Source organism: Poeciliopsis prolifica, unplaced genomic scaffold, assembly GCF_027474105.1.
Source record: "Poeciliopsis prolifica strain line A6 unplaced genomic scaffold, Auburn_PproV2 SCAFFOLD021, whole genome shotgun sequence".
NCBI classification, from domain to species: domain Eukaryota; kingdom Metazoa; phylum Chordata; class Actinopteri; order Cyprinodontiformes; family Poeciliidae; genus Poeciliopsis; species Poeciliopsis prolifica.
Window position 1 is genome coordinate 8,904,806 of NW_026562396.1, and position 22,599 is coordinate 8,927,404.

General features: G+C 39.5%; 1 protein-coding gene across 8 annotated transcripts in view; it reads right to left on the minus strand.

The window, feature by feature from the left end:
- LOC129369408 (A-kinase anchor protein 13) overlaps positions 1-22,599 on the minus strand; it is a 124,338-nt gene that overhangs the window by 30,184 nt on the left and 71,555 nt on the right. For 7 of the 8 annotated variants that reach the window (XM_055044781.1, XM_055044778.1, XM_055044779.1 and 4 more), the window contains exons 11-16: positions 15,534-15,679; positions 11,707-12,074; positions 7,736-7,783; positions 4,332-4,509; positions 3,092-3,194; positions 149-191 (exon numbers count right to left, since the gene is read on the minus strand). In XM_055044781.1, the coding sequence (XP_054900756.1) occupies positions 149-191; positions 3,092-3,194; positions 4,332-4,509; positions 7,736-7,783; positions 11,707-12,074; positions 15,534-15,679 (886 nt within the window). The remainder of the gene's footprint in view (positions 1-148; positions 192-3,091; positions 3,195-4,331; positions 4,510-7,735; positions 7,784-11,706; positions 12,075-15,533; positions 15,680-22,599) is intronic. The other variant, XM_055044783.1, reaches the window with a different exon arrangement.

Consider the following 22,599-nt stretch of genomic DNA (forward strand, 5'->3'; position numbering starts at 1 on the left):
CTCAGACGCGTCTTTACGACGCCATAAAGGTCCAGTCGGCCGCTTCTCCACGGCTAATCTTTACAGGAACCGTAAAGGTCGTCGTGGGTGTAGAGGAAAAAAAAAAAAAACCTAAAGAAGGATTTCTTCATAATGTGTGTGAACTGACCTGTAAGCTACTGACCCAGAGGGGTTGGAAAACAACCTCATGCCTGAAAGGAGAGAAGACAGAAAGTGAGAAGCAGAACTCTTTTATTCATTATTAGAAATAATTTTTTTAAATGTATTTTAAAAAAGGTGAGCAGGACAGAGCAGGATTGATCCTTTGCTGAGTATACTGGCTGACTAGCAAAACATTTATTTGCACTGGAGCTGAAGGTTGTCAGGTCATGTCCTAGCTGCGAGGATTTGGCCGGGACACGGACTGAGCTACTTCTAATGCTTGAAAGTGAGCTGCTTAGCCTCTAGGAACCCCCTGCAGAGCGAGGGCAACGCGCTAATGGAGAGGCCGAGGCTGAGAGCTGCAGGCAGTCTGCCTTTCAGTTCAGCGACACTCAGTCCCAAAAGGCCGTCGGCTCCAAAAACTCTCCGGCTGCTCCGAAGGGGAGCAGCTTCAGAAATACATCCAAAACAATTTAAATATTGAAGATTCATTTTGACGGTTCAGATTGTCACACAGAGTTCTAGCGAGCGCATAGCCGTCTGGAGTTTTTCTAAATTTGTCGCCACTGTTGAAAACCTGCAAACAGTCTGGAAAAATGTCCACTTTTTGTTGTGGTGGTGTAATTTCACAAACTTTTTATTTGATGACATTGATTCAATGTTGTAAAAAAAATGTTAAGAAAGAATTAACATCTGAAAAGCTGTTATTGTTTTGTATTAACCAATTTTTGCTCCCGTCCTCTGTTACATGTCAGTTCCTTCAGACAACACAATTTGACATTTCAGAAAAATTTATTTGCTTAATAAAACAATGCATGTCATGCATGCCAACAAATATGTCTGTATCTGAATAAATCCATATGATCGCAAACGGCTTTAAGTTGATTATTCCAGTAATTTTTAAATGAGGAACATTCAGCTTCTCTCAAAATAATTATTCTTGTTTTGTACAGCACATTAAAGTCTTTAAAGGATAGAGTAAGCAAGACAAAACAGAAAACAGCAATGGTAATAGAGAGTAGAGGAGAGAGATGAAGGTTTGGTCTGAAGAAGACAGGCCCACATTTATTCTCAGATAACCTGCAGCACCTCTGACGGTGCTTTTCCTCTTTTATCTCGTAATATTGCTCCAGTTTCTTTCTTTTCTTCTGAAAAAGAGACGAAACCAAAGGCCAATTCACGGAAAGGTCATGCTGCCACTGTCTGCATGTGACAGAAGCAGCCAAGGTCCAATTCAACACGGCCAAACAGAATTTATCAGCATAATGTATTCAGCACACATTTTACAAAAGGAGCAGGTTTGCTTTTCTTCCTCCTCCCATCAAGGATCGAACCGCCAGTAGATTTATATGAGAAATAATTAGTATTCTCCTTTTGACTGATGTTTGGTGCTGCGGCTCAATCAGCCGCCACGTTGCCTTCAGCGTTGTTTTAGCGCAGCCAATCCTACACTGGACAGGAAAATGATGAAAACCCAGAGGACTGAACTCAGGTTGATGTTAAATTTGTTTGATTTTTTTTTCAGCCTCTCTTAATTCCAGACAGTTTTACGACTCCTTCAAAGAGGAGAAGCCTCCCTGACCCTACACCTGCATAGGTGGGAAAAGCAGTTTTTAATCATGGTTCATTACACTCAGGTGTCGCCAGCAAGGAGGAGGCGAGGTTAACAGAGAGGAGGAGGCAGGTTTCTAGGGCTCTACTAGGAACCGCGACTGCTGTGGGTTGAAAAAAAAAAAAACATCTAGTTTCTACGTTTGCCGTCTGGTACTCACTCGAGTCATCCTCCTCCTCCTCTTCATCGTCACTTGACGAAGAGTCGCCGTAAATGAACTGAGTCTTAGATTTGGTGAGGATGGGGGACAGGTTGAAAGAGAAGGAAATGCGCCTCTTGCGTCTCAGGCATCCCACTGCTGGGAGGCGGAGGGGCGACGGCGGCAACGAGGGAGGAACCACAACAAGCACTCATCATTCGCTCAAAGCGTGTAACTGTGGTACCGCTAATAAGTTGGTGTATTCTTGGCGGATCTTATTTTAGAAATCCACATACGTGTCGGTAACCTAAATATAAAGTCAGTTTTAGTTTGTTTCTAATTAAAATGTCTTGCCTCTTGGGTTTTTCTTCTATGTTTTTTTCAACTTACACCCACAAAACTGAATGCATTTTCGGAAATTTTACAGAACCTTTACAATAAATGTGGGTCCTGTACCAAAATTATTTCTACTTGCTAAATGCCAGAAGAAAAATGTTTACATACAGTCCCTCAGTATTTGGTAGCGTTGTCTTTGAACTGCATCTTTGCGCTGGTTCGATGGCCACAACACAACATCCATGTTGTTGTCTTTAAGCCACTTTGTAGCCACTTTGGCTTCACAGCTTAAAGTCATTGTCCATTTGGAAGACCCATTTATGCCAAAGTTTAACTCCCTGCATTACGTCTTTTGATGTTACTACAGGTGTGCCTCTAATTAGCTCAAATGTGTCAGTTAACATATCAGAAGTTTCCAAAGTCACGACATCATCTTCTGGGCTTCTTCTAGTCGTTTCAGGAGATAACATTATTCTGAATGTAAACTTCACATGTAAAATTCACATCAGAGTTGATGAACACAAACAAATAAATATTGTTATTTGTAAAACATCTTAACTTGTATCATGTCTCCTGCCACTTCAGTTGCGTTCTACCAAATAAAAGTCCAATGAAATACATTCAAGTTTTTAGTTTTGAACAGAGGAAATGTGGGCAAGTCTAAGTGGTTATGATACAGGAAGTGATTTTCAAAACAAAATACTTAGTGATTTAAAGACACACAGCGTTATACTGTCTTTAAATGATGGAAATAAAAAGATAAAAAGAAATCAACCTACAGAAGGAAAAGAGGCTGAAAAGCTAAGGAAAGGGCAAAGAAATCCTAACTCAGGTGTGAACCCGACGTGAGGAGAAACACTCACCATCGCTGTCTTTATGGCTGATGGTGACCATGGAAACGGACTTGGTGAGTGGAAGGGTCATTGAGGGACAGCTGTTCCTCAGCGGCCGATACCGCCGCAATTTCTGCGTCGTGAAATACAAAGCTTCCATCAGATCGGCAGTGCGAAAATGTCAGAGAGGACGCAAACAGAGGCAGATGAACTAGAAACAGGAACGATAAACTAAAAGGGGAAACTGGATGTTTGAGTTATGATGGTTATGGTCATGATTTGCTTAAAAGTTACTGAGAGTGAGGAGGAATCAAACAACCAGAGGACAATGATGATTAGTAGTTCTCACTAATCCCCAAAGTGACGTTTCCCCGCCTTGTTTAGAAAATCTTTATCTGTTCCGATGAATTTCATAAAGTTTATACTACAAAAGTCTAAGTCAGGAGTGTCCAAACACTGTCAGATAAGCAAAAATCATCAGGTCGAAAGACAAAAGACTAAAGGCTAAAATGGAAGCAAAAAAAGTTACCTTTTTTAACCCACTCAATGATAAACTAAGTAGCAATAGCTTAAATGAGTCAAGTAGGATATAAATCACTGTAGATCCAAAACATTAAACGGGCTCAGCAGGTCTGTGTCATCAAAAGAAAGGAATCCACACTGTACATTTTTAAAAGGCTCAGTTGAAAACAATAACAGGGATGCACCGATTCACTCTTTTGACTTCCTGTACCGATAGCTGAGGATTAGAGTCAGCTGATCTGATACAGAAAAACAGGGCAGAACTGATTTAAAACGTTCCTTTTTTTTTTTTTTACGCAGATATAAATATACCTAATTGCTAATTTATTTGATTACTCTGCACCAGAACTGCTAAATACACCGATATCTTCACAGGTTTGGTCACACATGTAAAAATAACACAATTAGGAGTAAAACGGCCGATGTAGAATAAATAATAAAGAAACTTAAACCGACTAAAAAATAGGTCAGATTGATGAAATAAATGAACTGCAACAAATCTTCTTTCAAATGGTTCCGAAAGTGTAATTAACAATTCTAAATACAATGTAAAATAAATAATAAAACAATGCCACTCAGAGCACAAAGCATAGAATTAGGATGACAAGATCTCACCTGATGGGCACATGTGTCATCAATAATCAATCTAGAATTGTTTTCAATGGTGCGACTGATCTAATTGTAAAGATCGGATCGCTACATCGGATTTGGACACCGTTATGCAAGTCGTGTGTGTTTCAGCACTGACCTTTTCCTGCAGCCTGCTGTCCTCCTCCCGCTCCTCCTGCTCTTCCGTCAGAGACACCAGGGAGCCCCTGTCGTCGCTGTTGTATCGGGGCATCCTGGAGCGCTCAAGGTCGCGGGGCTCCTGGATGGTGGAGCCCCTCAACTCTTCCTGGATCCCACTGAGCCCTTCTAAGCTGTAGCTGCACAGAAACACACAGAACCCGACATGTCAACACACTCTTCCAGGTCTCTCAGAACTATTCATCACATCTTTCTGGAGACGTACAATTCCTGCAGTACACTGAAATGAATGCATGCACCTGTTGTCACACACAGACAGACACGCACGCACGCACACAGACACACACATAAAGCTGGGCTCTGCACAGTGTTTAGTCAGCTGAGTTATCGCCGGCCTCTGGGGCAGATTTACAGGCGAAGCAGCTGCAAATGACTTCCAACATCGGCATCGGTGCGGAGGGCTCTGCAGCTGTGATTTACAACCCCAATTACATCAATCTATGACTGCGAATGAGAGGCCCTGAAAAAAAAATCCAATGCAATGATTATGGGGAGGAAAACTACAGCTACATTTCAGAATGAGCTATGCTAGCAAGCTGCGTCTGGGTCTGCTTCAGTAAATCTCTCTCTCTCCCCTTTTCCTCCAGCCTCTCTGGTGGCAGTGTGGGCTCCACGGTGTCCAGCAAATCACCGGTCCTGACGCTTTCTAGCATCACTGACCGAGGGCTGGACTGAAAGAATCATCATCATTGGCGACCGGCCCGGTAATCCTCGGGGTCGGGAAGGCGGACGGCTATATCTGTCACGTTGAAACCTCTGTCCTGGCTCCGGATACTCACCCCTACAGACCCAGAAGTTCCTTCATCCTGACCAACACCTGCAGACTCTGCTGTGGCAATAGGAACTGACGGGGCTGAAGTTGCACACAAAGGAAAACACGCCCATAACAACGGCTCATGCAAATTGAGTCGGTTGTAAACGTGCATCATTTAAAAGCGGTCGTGTTCCAAGCCGACTCAGAGTAACAGATGAGATGTTAGAAGTTTTTGTTTTTGTGTTGGGGAATCGAGGGGGCAATGAGGAAGTGGGAAGTGGAAAAAAAATACAAATAAAAAAAAAAAGCACACAGGGAAAGAGGCAAGAGATGAGAGAGATTACAGCATAAACATACAAGAGGAGACTATGATTGGCTGGACTGAATGTTAAAGTTGCATGTAAGTGTCGTCTTCGAGGAGACATGCAAAAACATTCACACACATTAGGATTGAAACAATTAATCGGATCAATTGCGAATAACCGATTATTGAAATAACCGTCAACTAATTGAGTCATTGATTAGTCGTCATCTGGAGTGTTCGGACTTTTAAAAAAAGGAATTTGTTGAAAGAACACGTTTTAAAAAATTCTATAAATATGTACATACATTTGGAATTTAAGAAATTAAAAAAAAGTTTGTAAGCCTTCGTCCTGAAGCAGAATAGTTTTAACTTAATCTGGTTAGAATTTTGTTGAAAAAACATCTACAAAGAACCTTTTATCCACACTGTATTAATGTTAGGTCAAGCAGAACAGGCTGAACTTTGATGTTTGAAGCATTGTTTTTGGCTGCAGATGCTTCCTTTGTTACAAATGATCAAGCGCTCACTACAGGAATGCGAAGGTATTGCATTTTAGGCAATAAAATGTCTTACTTTAAAAAGGAATTTCTATGTTTATTAGCATCATTCAATATATTCCCAGTATTGTTTTAGTGGTTATATGAAAAATTTGCAAAACATGCAATTTATTGGTGATTAATCGATTCATTTGATTATTCTATTGGTTAATAAAATCACAGAATAATCAATTACTAAAATAGTTGTTCGTGTTTATTTGAAAAAAGTAATCTATTAAGAGTTGCAACTTTATTGTTTCTGCTGGACAACAAAGTAACTGCTCCATCTTCTTTGTCTACGCTTACGAGAACATTTTAGTCAATTAACAGTCCAGATTGGGCACAGCAACTTGTTTCCTGGTGCAAATCAAGAAAGATTTGCCAGGGGTGCATTCTGTACTTGTTTACGGTACAGAATGCAAAAGAAAAATCAAACTAACTCCGACAATAAAGCCACAATATGCCAGGAACCAGGCTTATTGTGCCCGGCTGAACAGCCCCGACTGTTCAGCGAGACAGATGTGGCCATATGGTTGCCTCAGCGACCTACTACAATGTGACACATGTCTTAATTAGAACCTGGCAGATGGTATTACTAATGTGTGTCCATATCTGGATTTATCACACTCTGCAAGAGGGAAAACTGAGTGGCCAAATTTGATAGATTAATGCCAAAAGAAAAGTAGGGCTAGAACTAACAATTACTTTAGGAATCGATTTGGCTGTCGATTATTCTGACAATTAATTAATTGTATAAAAACTTAAGATGCAAACAAATAATTCAATTCCTTTTTTTAAATAGGAAAACAATCAGTTTATTGCCCAAAATGCAACAACACAGGATTCCTTTAATAAATCTGAACCAGGTGAAGTTGATTGAGGCGTTTTGGCTAAAATCTATTTGCAGACAACTGTGTTTTCATCTTAAATACAAAATGTATTCATATTTGTACAGTTTTGGTTTAGTTATGGCTCTGGATATATTAATTTTTTTGAGCAACTTATCTTTTTTGAGTCTGTATACAAACTAATCAGTGACTAAATTAGTTGCCAATTATTTAAATAATTGATTCTTTGTGATTAATCCAACTAATCGTTTCAGCCCTCGTCTGACAAAACCTTCAGTTCAGATCATTTTTATTTAAATGATCTACTTTGGAAAAACTATAAAAAGGTTGTTCAGTCAAAATGTATCCAGCACTAGCTTTTGACTGAGCCAACATATTAGAAAAAACTCCGCTCTGGTTTGTACGATCAATAATAACGAAGAAAGAAGCTGGTTCCTTCATTGTTGCTTCCTCCTACCCTGTACTGGGCAAAAGTGCAGGTAGACGTTATTTTACAGTTTGAACAACTTCCATTCGGGGTTTTATTGCTGTGGCACAGAATCTTCTCCTCCAGGACTGCACTCCAAACCTTTCTGACGCCTTCATAGTCTCCAAGAAATCCCTCCAGGAACTTAAAAAACACAACTCCGTTCTCGATCTGGAGCCATGCAGCTGAGCCTGCAGAGTTTCACTTCACTTTTTCCAAAGAAAAGAGACGAGGTTCAGCCACAGTTTTTTTTTGCCCTATGGTGCTTGATGCACATTCCAGCAGGGGTGAAAAAGACAGCAACATTCTTCAGCACAGTCGCCTGCAGGGATGCAGCATAAAGCGGTAGTGGTAGCAGCAAGCAGATGTTAGAAAAGCAGAATCTTCACACAGTCCACATGAAGACAACAAATGAATCCCGACAACACGTCAGATACCTTCTCCTGTGAAAGGCCGGCTTCCCCTCACCAGGGCTACGGATGGAGCTGGGGGTGATGAAACAGAGACAGGAAGTGGTGCGTGATGGGAGAGATGAATTGTGATATGAGAGAACAGCGTGGAAGAGATGAGCATGATGAGAGGTTGAGTGTTTTGGAGCAGAAGAGATTTTTGTGCTTGGTGAAAAAAAAGAAAGAATAAAACGTAATGTTCCTAAATGGAAAGTTGTTTGGAAGCAATTGTTTCCTAAGAGTTGGGACGCCGTCCATTTGCAGGTGCTCTGGGGAAGCATTTCTGGGCTCATTTAGTCTGCATTAAGGTCTCGTCCCAATTTTAACTGAATCCTTTTTAAGGATTTGACACACAAAATGAGAAAATACATAATAATAACAGGGACTCACAGACACTTGCAGGCTTCAGCAAGTCAAATTCAAAATTTTTTAAGACATTTTAAAGCCATTTTGAACAAAATTTAAGCCCCAAAAAAAATAAAAAATAGAAATATAGAGGGTGGTTGGTGTTTTACAATCAAGCATAGCAAAAACTGTGAAATTTCTGGGAGATTGCACTTTTCACACTCTATGTGACACTCTACAGCCTTAACCCCCATAGTGCAAAACATAGAAGGTTTTTTTTCTTTTGCAGAAAATGCATCTGCTCTCATGTGGATTGAACTCCACACACAAGAAGTGACAAAATAGAAATAGCATGATGTGGCGACAACTGGTAGCCCTCTTCCAGCCAAGCGGCCGATGGCATTTGTTCATGCAAAATTCTGGACTTGTAATGTAATGTGAAAATGACAGCTAGCAACACAACACAGAAAGTTGAAATATGATCATCTTTGATCGCTGCCATCTCGTTCATTGTGTTGGGTTTCACCTCGAGTGGCAATAGCTGTATCGTCTCTCCCCTCGCATCAAGCTCATGACAGACAGACGCGCAACAGCTAGCTAGCAAGGTAGCCTATGTAGCGGCAGCATGAACTGCCTTGAGACTCAGAAAGCATTTAAGATGTCCGACAGTGACTAAAATGTTTGCCTCACAAAAAAGTGACATATATGAGATTAAACAGTCACCGCATGCTAAAATTTAAGATCTGTGATTACCATATCTCAGACCAATTTAGATTATTTTTATGCGGCTAATATTAAAGCCTTAAAACTTTTTAAGGCCTTCATTTTAGATACATGAATTAAAAAATAAATAAAATAAAAAAATTATGAGGATATACGAGATTAAATAGTCCCTTCGTACTGAAATTTAAGAGGTGGTCAACGTATTTAAGGCCAACTTACATTTTATGAATTAATTCAAGATATTTTAAGACCTTCATTTTAGATACATGAGTTAACAAAACTACATTAAAGAGAATATACCAGATTAAATAGTACCTTCATCCTAAAACATATGGTCTGTGATTAACGTATTTAAGGCCGACTTGAATTTAAAATAAAAAAATTAAAAAATGTTAAGACATTTTAAGGCCTTCGTTTTTGATACAGGAAACTAAGACCTTTTAAGGATGCACAGACACCCTGCATAATAAAGAAATACAAGATTTGCCAGTTTTTTTTTTTTGTTGGCTTTTTTTTTTTTACCATTAATCCATCAAAGTAAATGGTTAATCACATCAAAGTCACGTAACAGCATCAAAGGAGTACATGCAGTGGGTTGAGTTGTTTACGTCATATGTTGGTCTCTTTATTTAAATGCTTCGCATGGGGAAAAGCATTGGGGAGGGGAAAAAAAAAGGTCTAATTATTCAGAAAATCAAGGGGAAAAAATTGGACAATTCCAACTAATTGGTGCGTTTTCACTTCTACCATTCCCACATCTGTTTGATACACGAGAGGCCTCAGCCAGGGAACAGTTGAATTAGCGTGAAAACAGATGTGAAAGCCTGAAAGACGTCCATACCAAGAGCAGCGACTCTCTGAAATCTGTCCCGAGCGCCAACTTCTACCGTGAGGAAGAAGCTCGCTGCATAAAGCCAATAAATAGCTATCAGCATGGCCCCCCTGCATAGCACAAACACCTTTAATCTAGAATTAATGAGCTTCAGAGATGTTTTTTGGTGGATTTCTGTTCTTTATGTCAAACTAATCCGCTGCCGGTGAGAGCTTCTTATTCATCTAAGTGACACTCTAATGGTGCCTTGCAGGAAAAGACCTCTTATTTTTTAATGTATTAATCCACGTGCATCCTGGTATGCCTGATACATTTTTGTAAGAATTAAGCCTTTTTTCCCCTGCTCCACTTCTAGTGAATTCTAATCTATTTTAATTTTCAAAAAATAAAAAATAAATATCCAATTAAGTGGGATCAGGAAACTTGATTTGGGGTGTTTAAGCAATCATGTAAAAACAGACGCTAAAGAGGAGGGAAATCTAAAGCCAAAAAGTTTCTTCACAGTTTATGTGCAAGTTTTCACTGCAAATGAAGTGGTTTAATTTCTAAATGACTCTTAAGTCAAATTTAAATATATAGATATCTAAAAGCCTAATATAGGGCAGTCAGGGATGGTTTAATGAATTTCTTGCCCAGAATTACAATTCATACACAAGTGCGCTGCTGACTGCGTCCCTGCGGACAGTTTATTACAAGTACCATTATCATTTCCTGTCACCGTCGGTCTGCCTGTGAGGAAAGCACCACTCGCTGCTCTGCCTTATTTGTGCAGACACGCAGACAGTCAGACGGTGTGAGGATGTAGATGCTTATTGACACAATGCTATGTCAGTGTCAACCTTTTTGTGAGAAATACATCATGACGATTCCAAGAAACTCTTTGCAATATATAATTCTAGTTAGATTCGACCAAACGAAAGCAGCAGGATGTACAAATATGGTCTGAGACAAAAACTTCACAGAATTTGTAAGATTAGCCCTGGATGTTTGCTTTTTTATGATCTGGGTGTTTTGTGTTTGTCAGCCTTCGAGGTGAAGAAAGATTTTTGCTTTGTCTCATTAGCATCTTTGCAACAAATGTCAAATCTTGGTGACCTTCCTCTGATCTTTTTCTGCTTTCACTAATGCTTTGCTTTGAAAAAAGAAATAAAATCCTGTATGAATGCTTTTAAGATAAAACAAATAACACTTCAAAAATATGATGACCCTTTTCCTAAGTGGGAGAAACCACCTGGCATCTTCTGTTAATTGGAAGTTGTTAAAACCAGAAGTTTAAATATAACAACTGTCTAAATTTCAATCAGACCAAATTTCTTTTGGTTTTGCTTAATTAGAATCACTAAAATTATTGTTATTTGCTAAGTCAAGTTTTTATTTCATATGCTAAATGTCTCATTTTGAAGACATAAATACACTGATCTCTGACGCATTCTCTCATTATTGTTGCATTTAGCAAATATAAATAACTGGTAATCCTAATCGACCTAAAACAAAAGAAGTTTGGTCTGATTTAACTTCAGGCAGTGAGAGAATAAAAACGTGTTACTTTTTATTCAGTGTATGTGAACACCGGGTTTCATCTGTATGTATGTGTCTCTCTGTGTAAACTGCTTCCTGATGAATGGCAACAGGCATTATTACACTACAAAGTGTGCAAAGGAGATGACATGAGCAAACTTTAATAATGACAACCTTTGATTCTGGAGACATCAGGTCTAGTGACACCTGCTGACTGAAACTCAGTAACACCAACAGGTTGGTAAAATGATTGGGAATGCACCAATAAATTGGCAAGACACTGGAATTGTCCATTTTTTTCTGAATTGGCCCTGAATTGTGATCAGGAATTTCAATAATAAATTTTTTTTCCATCTCTTTCGATTGACAAATATGAGATTAGGTGCTTTTATATTTTCTGTTAAGTGTCACAAATTATGTAACAAAATCACAACGAGTGCAAATCCCAATCAGGATGACAGACCTCTTTGGAAACAGGAAACCAGTGGGAACAGAATAATCGGTGAGTCTATAATCTAAATGAGTTCCTTCCAATTCTCACCTCCTCTGGTTCATCTCTGATTCTCCTCCGTTGTTCTTCCCTGGACCCCAGCTGTGGCGGCGAAGCGGCGACAGAGAGCGCTTGCTGCTCCTGAAGAGACTGGAACGCCGCGGCACCTCACTCACTCTGTCTTTTGCTTCTTCTTCAGCGTCCCCTGCTCCTCCTGGTCCTCCTCCAGCAACAGCAGGACGATCCTGGCCTTCAGTGTTGGTAGCCTCAGACTGGATACCCTCCTCTGGGCTCCAGCTCAGGCCCTGGCTGCCCTCCGGACTGGAGCTGGACGGGCCGACACTGGCGGTGTCGTCTGTGGAGGAGCAAGAGACGGAGACCTCGCTGGTGCTGTCTCCTCCCGTCACCGGCTCGTCGTTCTGCAGACATCCAAAAAGGAAAAGACAGCTTTTAGCATCAAACATCTTTGTTCCTTCACACCAGACCTGTTTAGTCCACTTTAATCCAACTTGAATTGGTTTGTCAAGAAAGTCCAGTGTGCTTGGGGAAGTGTGAATGTCCAATTGAACTCTGAGGTGAACCACAAATCTGTCTAAAATCCTCTGTCTCAGTTTGGGTCGAAGTAAAATCTGGTGCATTTCAAATGTATATATGAACGCCATGCGGACTGGAGACTGCTCCGAAAGCAGGAAGCCAACTATAGTGCAGGGCATTCTGGGTAAATAATATCAAGACGTACGCGCAAGTTCAGAGCTAGTCAGAGAAATGGCCTGTGGTCTTTTACCAAAGACAAGAGAAGAAATCCTACTAAAATCTGATGCCACTCCATTGTTGCTTTTATAGAAATGTTTGAACCAACAGTTCGGCTCATGAGGCCATTCTGCTTTGAGTTTATCTATAGAAAGTTGACGAGAATCACTGCTCTAAAACAACAAGGAAGTACTTCCAAACACCTAAATTTGTGCTCCTTCAAATCCTTGAAAAGCAAAGAAGCCTTCTTTCAGCCAGCTGATCAGCAGTACACACCAAAGTAACCTGCAGCCGCTCCAGATAACGAGGTATCTCATCCAAAGCACTTTAAACTGTTTGCAAGCACAGATGGAAAATTTTTCCAGTTGTGAAAGAGCTGATTTACCTCGATACTGCTAACAGGCCTCTGTGTAATCAAGATAGACTTCAAGGTGAGCTGTAACACACCCTAGCATGAGAACCGCTAAGCCTGTGTGTGGGTGCTTTATTTATCCTTAAAGCTGACACCTTCTGCTGAGAGCTAACAATGTGTTGATTGAGAAATCTCTACAGAGGACGCCTGTTCTGCACGGATTTGTCTTTCAATATCTTACTTGGCAATTTTCCTTTTGAGTTACATTGATGGTGACAAACTCTTCGAAATAGAATAAAGCTGTCGGCACAAAACAGAAAAAAAAAAGATCATTTTCTTTCTGGCTCAAGAACAGCATTGATGAAGGAATATTTAAAACTAACACACACAAAAAAACGCCCAGATTTTCATGCAGGAAACAATAAAATGAAGCAAAATGGAAAAATAAAACATATGCGCATCAAATCACTTCTAATCACCTGGGCTATCACATTATATATACATCAGCATTTCTTCGCTGAAGCATGTTATGAATTTAGAGAAGGCTGGAGGAGCAATTTAACCCACAGGAATGGAGCGTAATGAGGACCAAATGGCAAGGCTTAAGCGTAACGAGCAACAGCCACTTTATAGCAACACTGACATTATAACAAACACCATTAGATGATGGGGTTGAAAAAAAGGAAAAACAAAAAACAAAGCTTTCACAGATGTTGCTCAAACACACACACAGACACTGTCAAAGTCGCAAGACTGCTGCAGCCAGGAAAGAAACCGTGTTGTGTTCACTCCCTAATGAAGACGCTGCAGAAAGTTTTGAGCTGCGATGGGGTGGGAACGCGCTCTTGCGCCGACACTCACAGGTTCTTTTGGAGCTAATTCGTAGGTGTGAGCTTTAACTCGGTCTATTGTGCTGCCAGCTGCGGTGTTAGCGCCAACATAGAGCCGCTTCTGTTGGGGGCTGGGAAAAGAAAGATCCGCTTTATGCCGCAGAAACAACTTCCTCTGGGAAGCGAGGGAACGTCTGGGTTTGTTGCACGCGGGGCGCAGCAAGCGCTACGGCTTTTGGAGTTGGGGAGGAAAACGAGGAGGAGGATTCGGATAGGATTAAGCATTTTTTACATTTCAGGCTTTCCTGGTTTTCTCATGCCCTCACGCACAACAGTTAATGTTACGCTTTCTTTCCACAAGGGCACATGATGCACGCTGTGCTAACGTGTTAATGAGATCCATGCCATGGCCTTTAGAGTTATGAAACAGTCCTCTCTTTCTTTTTATCCCTTTTCTAGTGCAGCTCGCTAAAGAAAAGGCATTTTCTCTTCAGAGGGAAGCAAAGGCGCTAATCCTCCTCTTTCAGAACTTAGCTTTTGCGGCCTTTGTTTGAAATCAAAGCTGGCGAGCCGCGCACCCCTATTCGCCCATCACTCACTGCCTGCCGTGTCCCGACCCCTTGGCATCCCAGGCCAAACACCAGCAGGCCGCTGATAAGCGCCACGTGGACTTCATAGTTCCATCACAACGAGCTCGAAGCAACGGAAAGATATGATGCTGAGAGAGGGACAGAAAGATGCTCGGTTGATGTCTTGGGTCTGAGCCTCAGGGCGATGAGCACAGACGGAGAGAAACAGTGTTTGTGTTGCATATTTGAAGATATTCCCTAAAGGCACAGCTGCAGAGGCAAACAAAAATATATTCCTGCCGTTCGACATGAGCGAACCTGATGTTTGGAGCACAGCCACCAAAGCGTAAAGCCTCTGTTGCCAATTCAAACCGGATTCCCTCTCAATTTGAAATGTACAGCGATGGGAGAAGTTCTCTTCTTTTTTTTTTCCCCTCATCAAGTCCCTCATTACCAGACTTTCAGAGCAAAGTCTGGTTTTTTGGTCTCAACATTGTCCTTTTTTGAAGGATAATTTTGTTTACAGAAAGACCATAATCCATTTTATTTGTTATTTCTGTTGCCAGTTCTTGTGCTAAATGTTTGTTGGAATTTGAAAATGCCTTCTTGCATTATTATGTCATTACCATTATAATACCTGAAGATGGTCTCAAAACAATTATGTATATTGCAATAAATTCTGGAACAATTTATCGTTACAATTTAAGTTATTGTGACAGGCTTAATATACATTTAAAAAACTCCAATTTAACTGACTTCAGAAATTAACCTATTATTGAACAATTTGGATGCACGATGTATCGAAATCGGCCATTTTTAACATATTGGTGTCCATTCAATGAGTAAAACTGGGCCCATGTCAACAATAGCTTCGTTTCTACCTTGTTTCAGTCGGTGTGTGTGTTTCTAGAAGGGGAAAGAATTGGTCATGTGATATTTGTTTGGTCATGTGACAGTGAGGTGTTTATTGCTTTTCAACCTCAACATCGGACCAAATTTTCAGATAGGTAAAAATAGAGTCAAATATCTTTGCATCAGCTTGAATCCAGCTGTTTTCCAAAAGGCCTCAAAACGTTTATTAGGGAACATGAGTGAAGAAACACCATGAGGACCTTGGAAGTTTAAAGAAAGGATGGGTTATGAAACAGAAAAATTTTCTTTTATTACCCAAAAACAGAGTATGGCACAGCTCCAGATTAGTCTGTCTAATAAAACCCTATTAAAACTCAATGAAGTGTACGCTTATAACATGGGAAAAAAAAATGATTTTTTTTGGGTCACTTTAATGCAACACATCAGGACAATATTTCCTTCACATATTCCACTTAGTGAAGAAAAAAATGCTGTTTCCCATAACCTTGACATAATTTTACAGACCTTTCTGAAGATGCTGTCATATCCTGGCTCTGCATTCAGGAGGCTTTCAATGTCACTGCCAGAGTCTCTGTGAGTGGATGACGGACAGCTGGTGGAACTGCTGGTTCTGCGGGGTAAACTGGGGAACGCCGAAGACGTCGAGGATTCTGAAAAGCATAGTGATATCTAGTTTGAACACCTCACGGGATGAAAATAAAGACATAAATGTTTTGTGGTGAATGGTTTCCTGGAGGGGTAAAAAAAATAATCACAGAAGCAAGAAAAAAATGCTAATTTTGGCAATGGAGGAGAAAAATCTCAGACAAAACCAGAAAATTATTTTCTCAACCTTCAGCAGTTAAAATGAAACTCTCAATGCTGTCAAAACATGTTTTATTTTTTAGTTGTTTCTACAGAGTAAGCAGTGAAGACACTTCTAGCAAGCTGAGGTGGTGAGAAAAGCCTTCGGGATCGATGGCTAAGCGTCCTAAATGAAGCTGTCTGTGCTGCACCGTTAACAACTTTCGCTTTTGCTCCTTAAAAGCTCTGAGGTCAAAAACTAGAAGAAAAATCCAAGTAAGGGAAAATGACAACACTCTAAAAAAACAGAGCTACAGCAGAACACTTGTTGAACTTCCTGTAGGTTTTTTAAAACCCTTTTAGAAATGTTCATGACAGCAGTCACTATTTCAATTAAATTCATCATGTTAAACAGTTTCCACCCCCCGCCCTCAAACTTCAAACCCAGCGCTTAATAACTACATTCAGCTCCACTCATTAAGCTACATTGGCCTTAAACCAACATGGTTTTTTTAACAGTAGCCCACAGTGAGCCTTTTTTTTTAAGGTTTACACCCACCATTACTCCTAACCCCTTATTGAACCACAAATAAGCATGTCTAGAAATCAGCACACAATTCACAGCACCAAGGTCCTGGAGTAGTGGGCGGGGAGTGTGCTTGCATGGTTTTCTGTACATGTAGGAACATGTACTGATAGTGTCCCAGGCCAAACTGGAAGAGGAAGCTTGATACACCAGCAGGCTTTCTTTAGCCAGCAGCCAGGAACAGCTGGATGAGGTCATCCACCCAGTTTGTTGTTTTTGCGATATTCCAGATGCCTATTTGGACCTAAAGATGTGGAAGTTTGTCTCTCGGGAACATTTTGCATTCAGTGAACTCATAGCACAAGAGGAAGTAGCTTTTTATTTATTTATTTACAAAAGTGTCTGTGTCCTCATCCTTCAGGACGTGGAAGTAGCTTAAAGCTACAAGGCAGATTTGTTTTTTGTTTTTTTCTTTTAATTTAGCTGAACTCACTTTATTTCCTTTGGAACATGTCCTGTTTCACTATTTTTGATGTTTTAAGCAAGATGATCATGTACTTTCTGTAAAACAGGCTTCTGCGCACAGATCCCTGTGGTTACATCACAAAACTTCTTCAAAAGATGTCTATTTGTGTTCTGCATGGGAAAATGTGAGTGTTGCATTGATATCGGAAAAGGATAATAATTAGGAGCAGTCTAGGAAGAGAATTAGAACGGGAATGGGAGTTGAATGTCTCAGTCTACCAGCACCTCTTGTGATGTCATCGGCAAATATGAGAATTTGTACATTCTTCATGTTCTCATTTTATTTTGTGCCACTGAAATTCATGCGTCACTACCCAGGTTTGTTTTTATTGTTAGCCTCCACTTGTTAGATGAGAAAAAACACAAGTGGATTGCATCTTTAAAGTTGCAGTACATACATTTTCAAAAATCTATGATTTTACATATTTGTTAAAATTGGCATTGTGTAGTATCAACTAGAAACAACCAATCAGAGCAAGGAGGCGGCTCTTTAACACAACAGCTTCTTCCTGTCTGTCGTGAATGCTAGGCACATTAGCATAGCCACTGATGACAGTGAATAAACAATTTTCCTGTGATAAGTTGTTTCTCTGCCATTAGCACATTGAACAGCAATTACACAAAGTTGATTGACAGCGCTAAGACCCTCCTCCTGACTCAATGTTTTTGGTGGAGAAACATGTAATATTAGCTCAGGGACGAGGTGGAGGAGATAAATCTTTTCACAAATTATCTGTGTTAGTTTACACTTTCACAAAAAAAATAAAATAAAACACACACACACACACAGTCAAGATTCAGAGCAGAAAACACAGCCAACTGCAGTAACATCTTTGCTAGGAAGCAAAGTAAGGCACAAAAACAAGAAACCTCGAATAGCAATGTCAAATATTCTAACAGTATACGCTCATGAATACTTCAATTTGCACACTGCCAGACTGACAAGTAGCGCCTACATAAACCTAAACATTCAGGCCTGACTGGAGGTTAGGATAAAGAGGAACGGAGAGGTCAATGCTGTCTTTAACATCCCACTATACACCAAAACACAAACTGCTCAATTATCAGACACATATTTCATCAATATTTGGTTAAAACATACTATTAAACAGACCAGTAGTTAATAACGTGTACGGTATTACTTTTACAGCAGGTGGTCTTGATTTTATCTTGTTTCCAGTTCAACTCATAATAATCTTACTTTTCTAGCTCATAAGTCCTACTCTGACCTTTAATTCCATGTTGGCATATGATTTATTTTTTTCTTCTTCTACTGAGCAGCGTGTGTTTGAAAACCTTTCTGGTCTTTATCCGGTAAAAGCTGGTGGGGACGCCAAAGCACACAGCGTGTTTGCTACAGACTCTACCAACTCACACCTGTTCACCAAAACTAGCAGAGGACTGTGAGCTCTGACAGCTGTCTTCCTCCCGCTGCTCTGAACAGAGTCCACTACAGCACGCACACACGCACACACACCCACACACACACGCACAGGAAAGAAAGGACAGAGAGAACAGGTGGAGAACGCTCTGATGCGTCTGTGGGTGGTGGAGGTTGCTGCTGAATGTGAAGCTGCTCACACACCTGTGAGCACTGCATTAAATCAATATGGAGTAATAGAAATGTGAAATCTTTTACTTAATTGTTGTGTGTAATCATGTCCAACTTTTAAATGGACATACTTAAAAACTAAGGTTAGCAGGGATTTATTCAATGCCTTTGTTAAAGTCTGACAATCTAAATAAAAATAGCAATAATTCAACATTCAGTAAGTCAATAAACAGCAGGAATAAATGTTGCTTTTATGTTTTGCATCATGTTTGATGTATGTGTAAACACAATGAAACTGTTTCTAGTTTTTATTTTGTAAGAATTCTGTACAAATCAATGCGACTATTCAGATCTGACAGATGTTAAGGAGTTTTAGTTCATTTTGAGAAGTCACATTAATTAAAAAATTGGATGATATGGATTTAGAATTTTATCATATTTTGTGGTACTATTGTGATGGCAATAAAATGATCAAGAAAAACTACTTAAATATATTTGTTACTCACTTACAGAAGTGTGATTTATATGACTAAACTGCACACAGTAACCACATTTAATCATATTATCACATTTACTGATGTTTGTGGATCAAATTACGGAGAAAATAGTAAAGATAACGTTTCCAATAATGTCAGTAAATGGTATTTTGTATGTTTTAATATCATTAATGGAAATCTCTAAATGTAACAATACAAATTATTAAGATAAGAAATGTTCACAATAAATCCTAATAGCAATAAATATGATTCAAATAAATTTAGTGCACATGATTTGTTTGGTCACAAAAATATCTTTTCTACTTGCTGTTGGACAGATAAAAATAAAATCAGACAAAATCAGAAGCTGTGGATAATTTTTTTTCTCTCTGCCAGCATGCATTTTTGTTGTTGTTGTTTTGCAGTATTGAAACATCCTGCTGAATGTACATGGGGCTGTGTTCTGCAGCTGTGTGTGTTTTATGCACATCTAAATTCCAGTCAGCATGTTGAATATAAAAAAAAGGTGAGAAGTCGAGAAGCTGCTGGATGTGTCTGTGGAAGCTTTAAGCAGAAACAGATCCTAATCAGTTGGCGATCTCCCTGCTGCTCCCTGCAGAATTTGCTATATTATACACGGATATAAAGGCTGCATTACATTTCTCAGTGAATACAATGACATGAGTAAAAAAAACACAATAGTTTTAGAGTTTTGAGAAATAAAACTCTGAAACGTGATCTAATTACTTTTAGTGAACAGAAAAAAACTGCTGTTTTTGCTGATTAATTAGGATGCCAGAAATATCGGTACCAACATAGGTTTCGGACCTTTTAGTCATTTTTTAACGTATCGGTATCGGCCCGTTGACCGCTAGAAACAGGCACCGGCAACTCTTGCGACACCCATTAGTGATCAGTGTGTTCGATAAAAGATGAGATGGATGAATGGTTAACAGTCATAACAGCAATATCATGTTTTCATATTGAGTCTTTTTGACATGTAAATGCTACACTTAGTGATAGTTTTAAGGTTAAGACTAATCTGTGGCCATACACATCAGAACATCAAAACTTCATAAGCCAGCTGTCTGACAATGCACAGCAATAGGTGAGGGAGGGGCAGCTTTGTTCACCACATCACCTTTTATGTTATTTCATTAAAAATCCTTTAAGATGGAATATTTCAGGAGTTTTGAGACCATAACTTTTAAATTCTTGGTTGACTTTAATATCAGTAATCACAAATTGAACATTAATCTATGTTAAACTAAAGGGTTGATGTTTGTAGTCTGCAATGCTTCGTTTTTACTTAGACAGCCAGTGTCTCCACGCCTGCATAACTAACATTACTGAATAAAACTGAGCAGAACAGGACACAGCCTCACCCAGAAAAGAAGGAACAACATGGAACATCCCAATCAGCGGCGCAACACAATGACTCAGTGTAGACCGGGAAACCGCAACACAACCTGGCAGGCTCCCAGCCTCGGTTGCTCCGGCAAAGAAAAGAGCCAGTAATAAAGTGTCAGGGGAGACGCTGCTCCGCGTTCACTCCTAAACCACAAACACGACCTGTCTTACACACAAGTGAAGAAACTTTGGTTGTTTGTTCCTGTTTTTGTGGAATGTCAAGGCAGTTCTTCAGCATTGTAATTAGGTTTTCAACAAACTTTATTAGTTGCTCAGAAGTCCACTTTCTGTCATGAGAGTTGAAACGAATACTGAGAAAATATGAATTCAATGGACAGTTCATTTACCATTTCACACATAAATTATTCATACCCCGGCAGTGGTAGACTTAAATTTGTATCATTCAACCAATATATTTTTATTCTGATATGATATGTATCTTTAAAAACATAATAAAACAATAAAAAAAGACGCCTCTTCAAGTTTATTCCTGTGGTGGACAATATTTAGTCCACAATGTCTCAGAGAAACAGTGTTCAGCAGCACCAGATTTCAGGTGATTTGTTTCCTCTGAGTTACAACTGATGAATGATTTTTCATCCTCGGTCAGATTAGAGAAGCTGATTGCATTAAATGCTTCATTGCAGTAGCCAAAACACCAATAATCAAAACGAAAGCAAGTGAAAAGAAGAACATGTTTTGCTTGCTGTGACTGAGCTCAGGGGTTCTCAGGAGGATTGCTGTTATATTTAACACACTGTTGTATGAATCTGGACTGGTTGTGATTAACTGCTGACTGGAGCAGAACATTGAACACAGAAAGATCATTATCAGCAGGTAAGGAAAAAGAAACAGTCAGCGTTGCTGAGCTCCTGTGCATAACAGCTCATAGAAGGCCAGGGTTTCCTACATACAGGAAAGAGTTATGTCAAATACTAGAAACAGATTTAAGGATAAGGAAATTAAGCATTTAGAAGGATTTCTACACTGGTGCTCTCTACATTGGGCTTTTTCGGGATTGGAATTTTTCAACTGGACATCTAGAAAGCACAGGACTCAAGGAGATAATGAAAACAAGATGGGTGTGCTCCAGAGGAATTCAGCAAAAACTCATCAAAATTCTGCCTCATTAAACATTTTCTTGAGATGAGCCGAGTCTAAGATTCTTCTGGCCATTTATGAATCACCAGGGGAGATGGTGATATCCCACAGAGTTTAATTAATCAAGATTATTTGCGTAGCACAATTCAGGAACAAGGCAGTTCAAAGGCAGTTCACATCATAAAAACATGTACCGTCAACAACTGAGAAGCCAGTGAAAAAACATTACATTTTGACGACAACCAGTAAGTTTTGTATACTCTCAGTTGAGTTTACACACACACACACAAAAAGAAATTGACGTCAGGATTTACCTACACTATATTTTTAAAAACAATTACGGTGGATGAAGCAATCCGATGAAACAAACGCTGTTCTCGCTCTTCTTATGGAAATGATTTGAGTCTTGTTCATGTTTGTAAATTCGGTGGTTGGCGAGTCACACAAAGCGTACGTCATCACTGCATCATTCCTCTAACAGCGAGGTTTTGACTTGTGTAAGAACCTCTGCTGGTTCTGACACAAGTCGATGCAGGCCTGACTTGTGACAACCTCGATTGGCATATGATTGCAGTATCAGAGGTACAAACTGACTTTAATACCTCTAACTGCAGTGTTGTGATCACAAAACGCATTAAGATGGCAGAAAGGCACCTTAATCACACCCATAAGTGTTTTCTGAAAGCCTTTCTGAACAATATTACACCAGACAGCAGGATTTTATTTGTAACTATTTTTAATTTAAGCTGCCGTTTGGAGACAGTACCTCAGTCGGCACTCATATTTGGCAGCTACAATATGAAATTAAAGAAATAACATTTGTAGAGATCTTGTTTGTAAGAAATCTTTTTTTGAGATCCTGTTGCTTTAAGGATCTGAGAGAAATATGTCTTTAATGACAAATTTTGTGGGTAAGGCTAGGAGAACAATGAATATATGGTAGGTATATTATGACTGTTTCCATCTGCCAGACTATCAATGTTCATTTATTCAAAACAATTAATTAAATTCATGGTTCTATAAATCACACGTGGAACTTCATCTATAACCAGGGCTGTGTCCAAATCTTTGCCAGAATTTGATGAATGAGGCTCAGCGTGAATTTGTTCCAGAGTTAAAATAAATAAATAAATCTAACATCTAAACCCTAATCTTGATTCAGGACACTCTACAAATTACTTTCCCAGAGTCAATTAC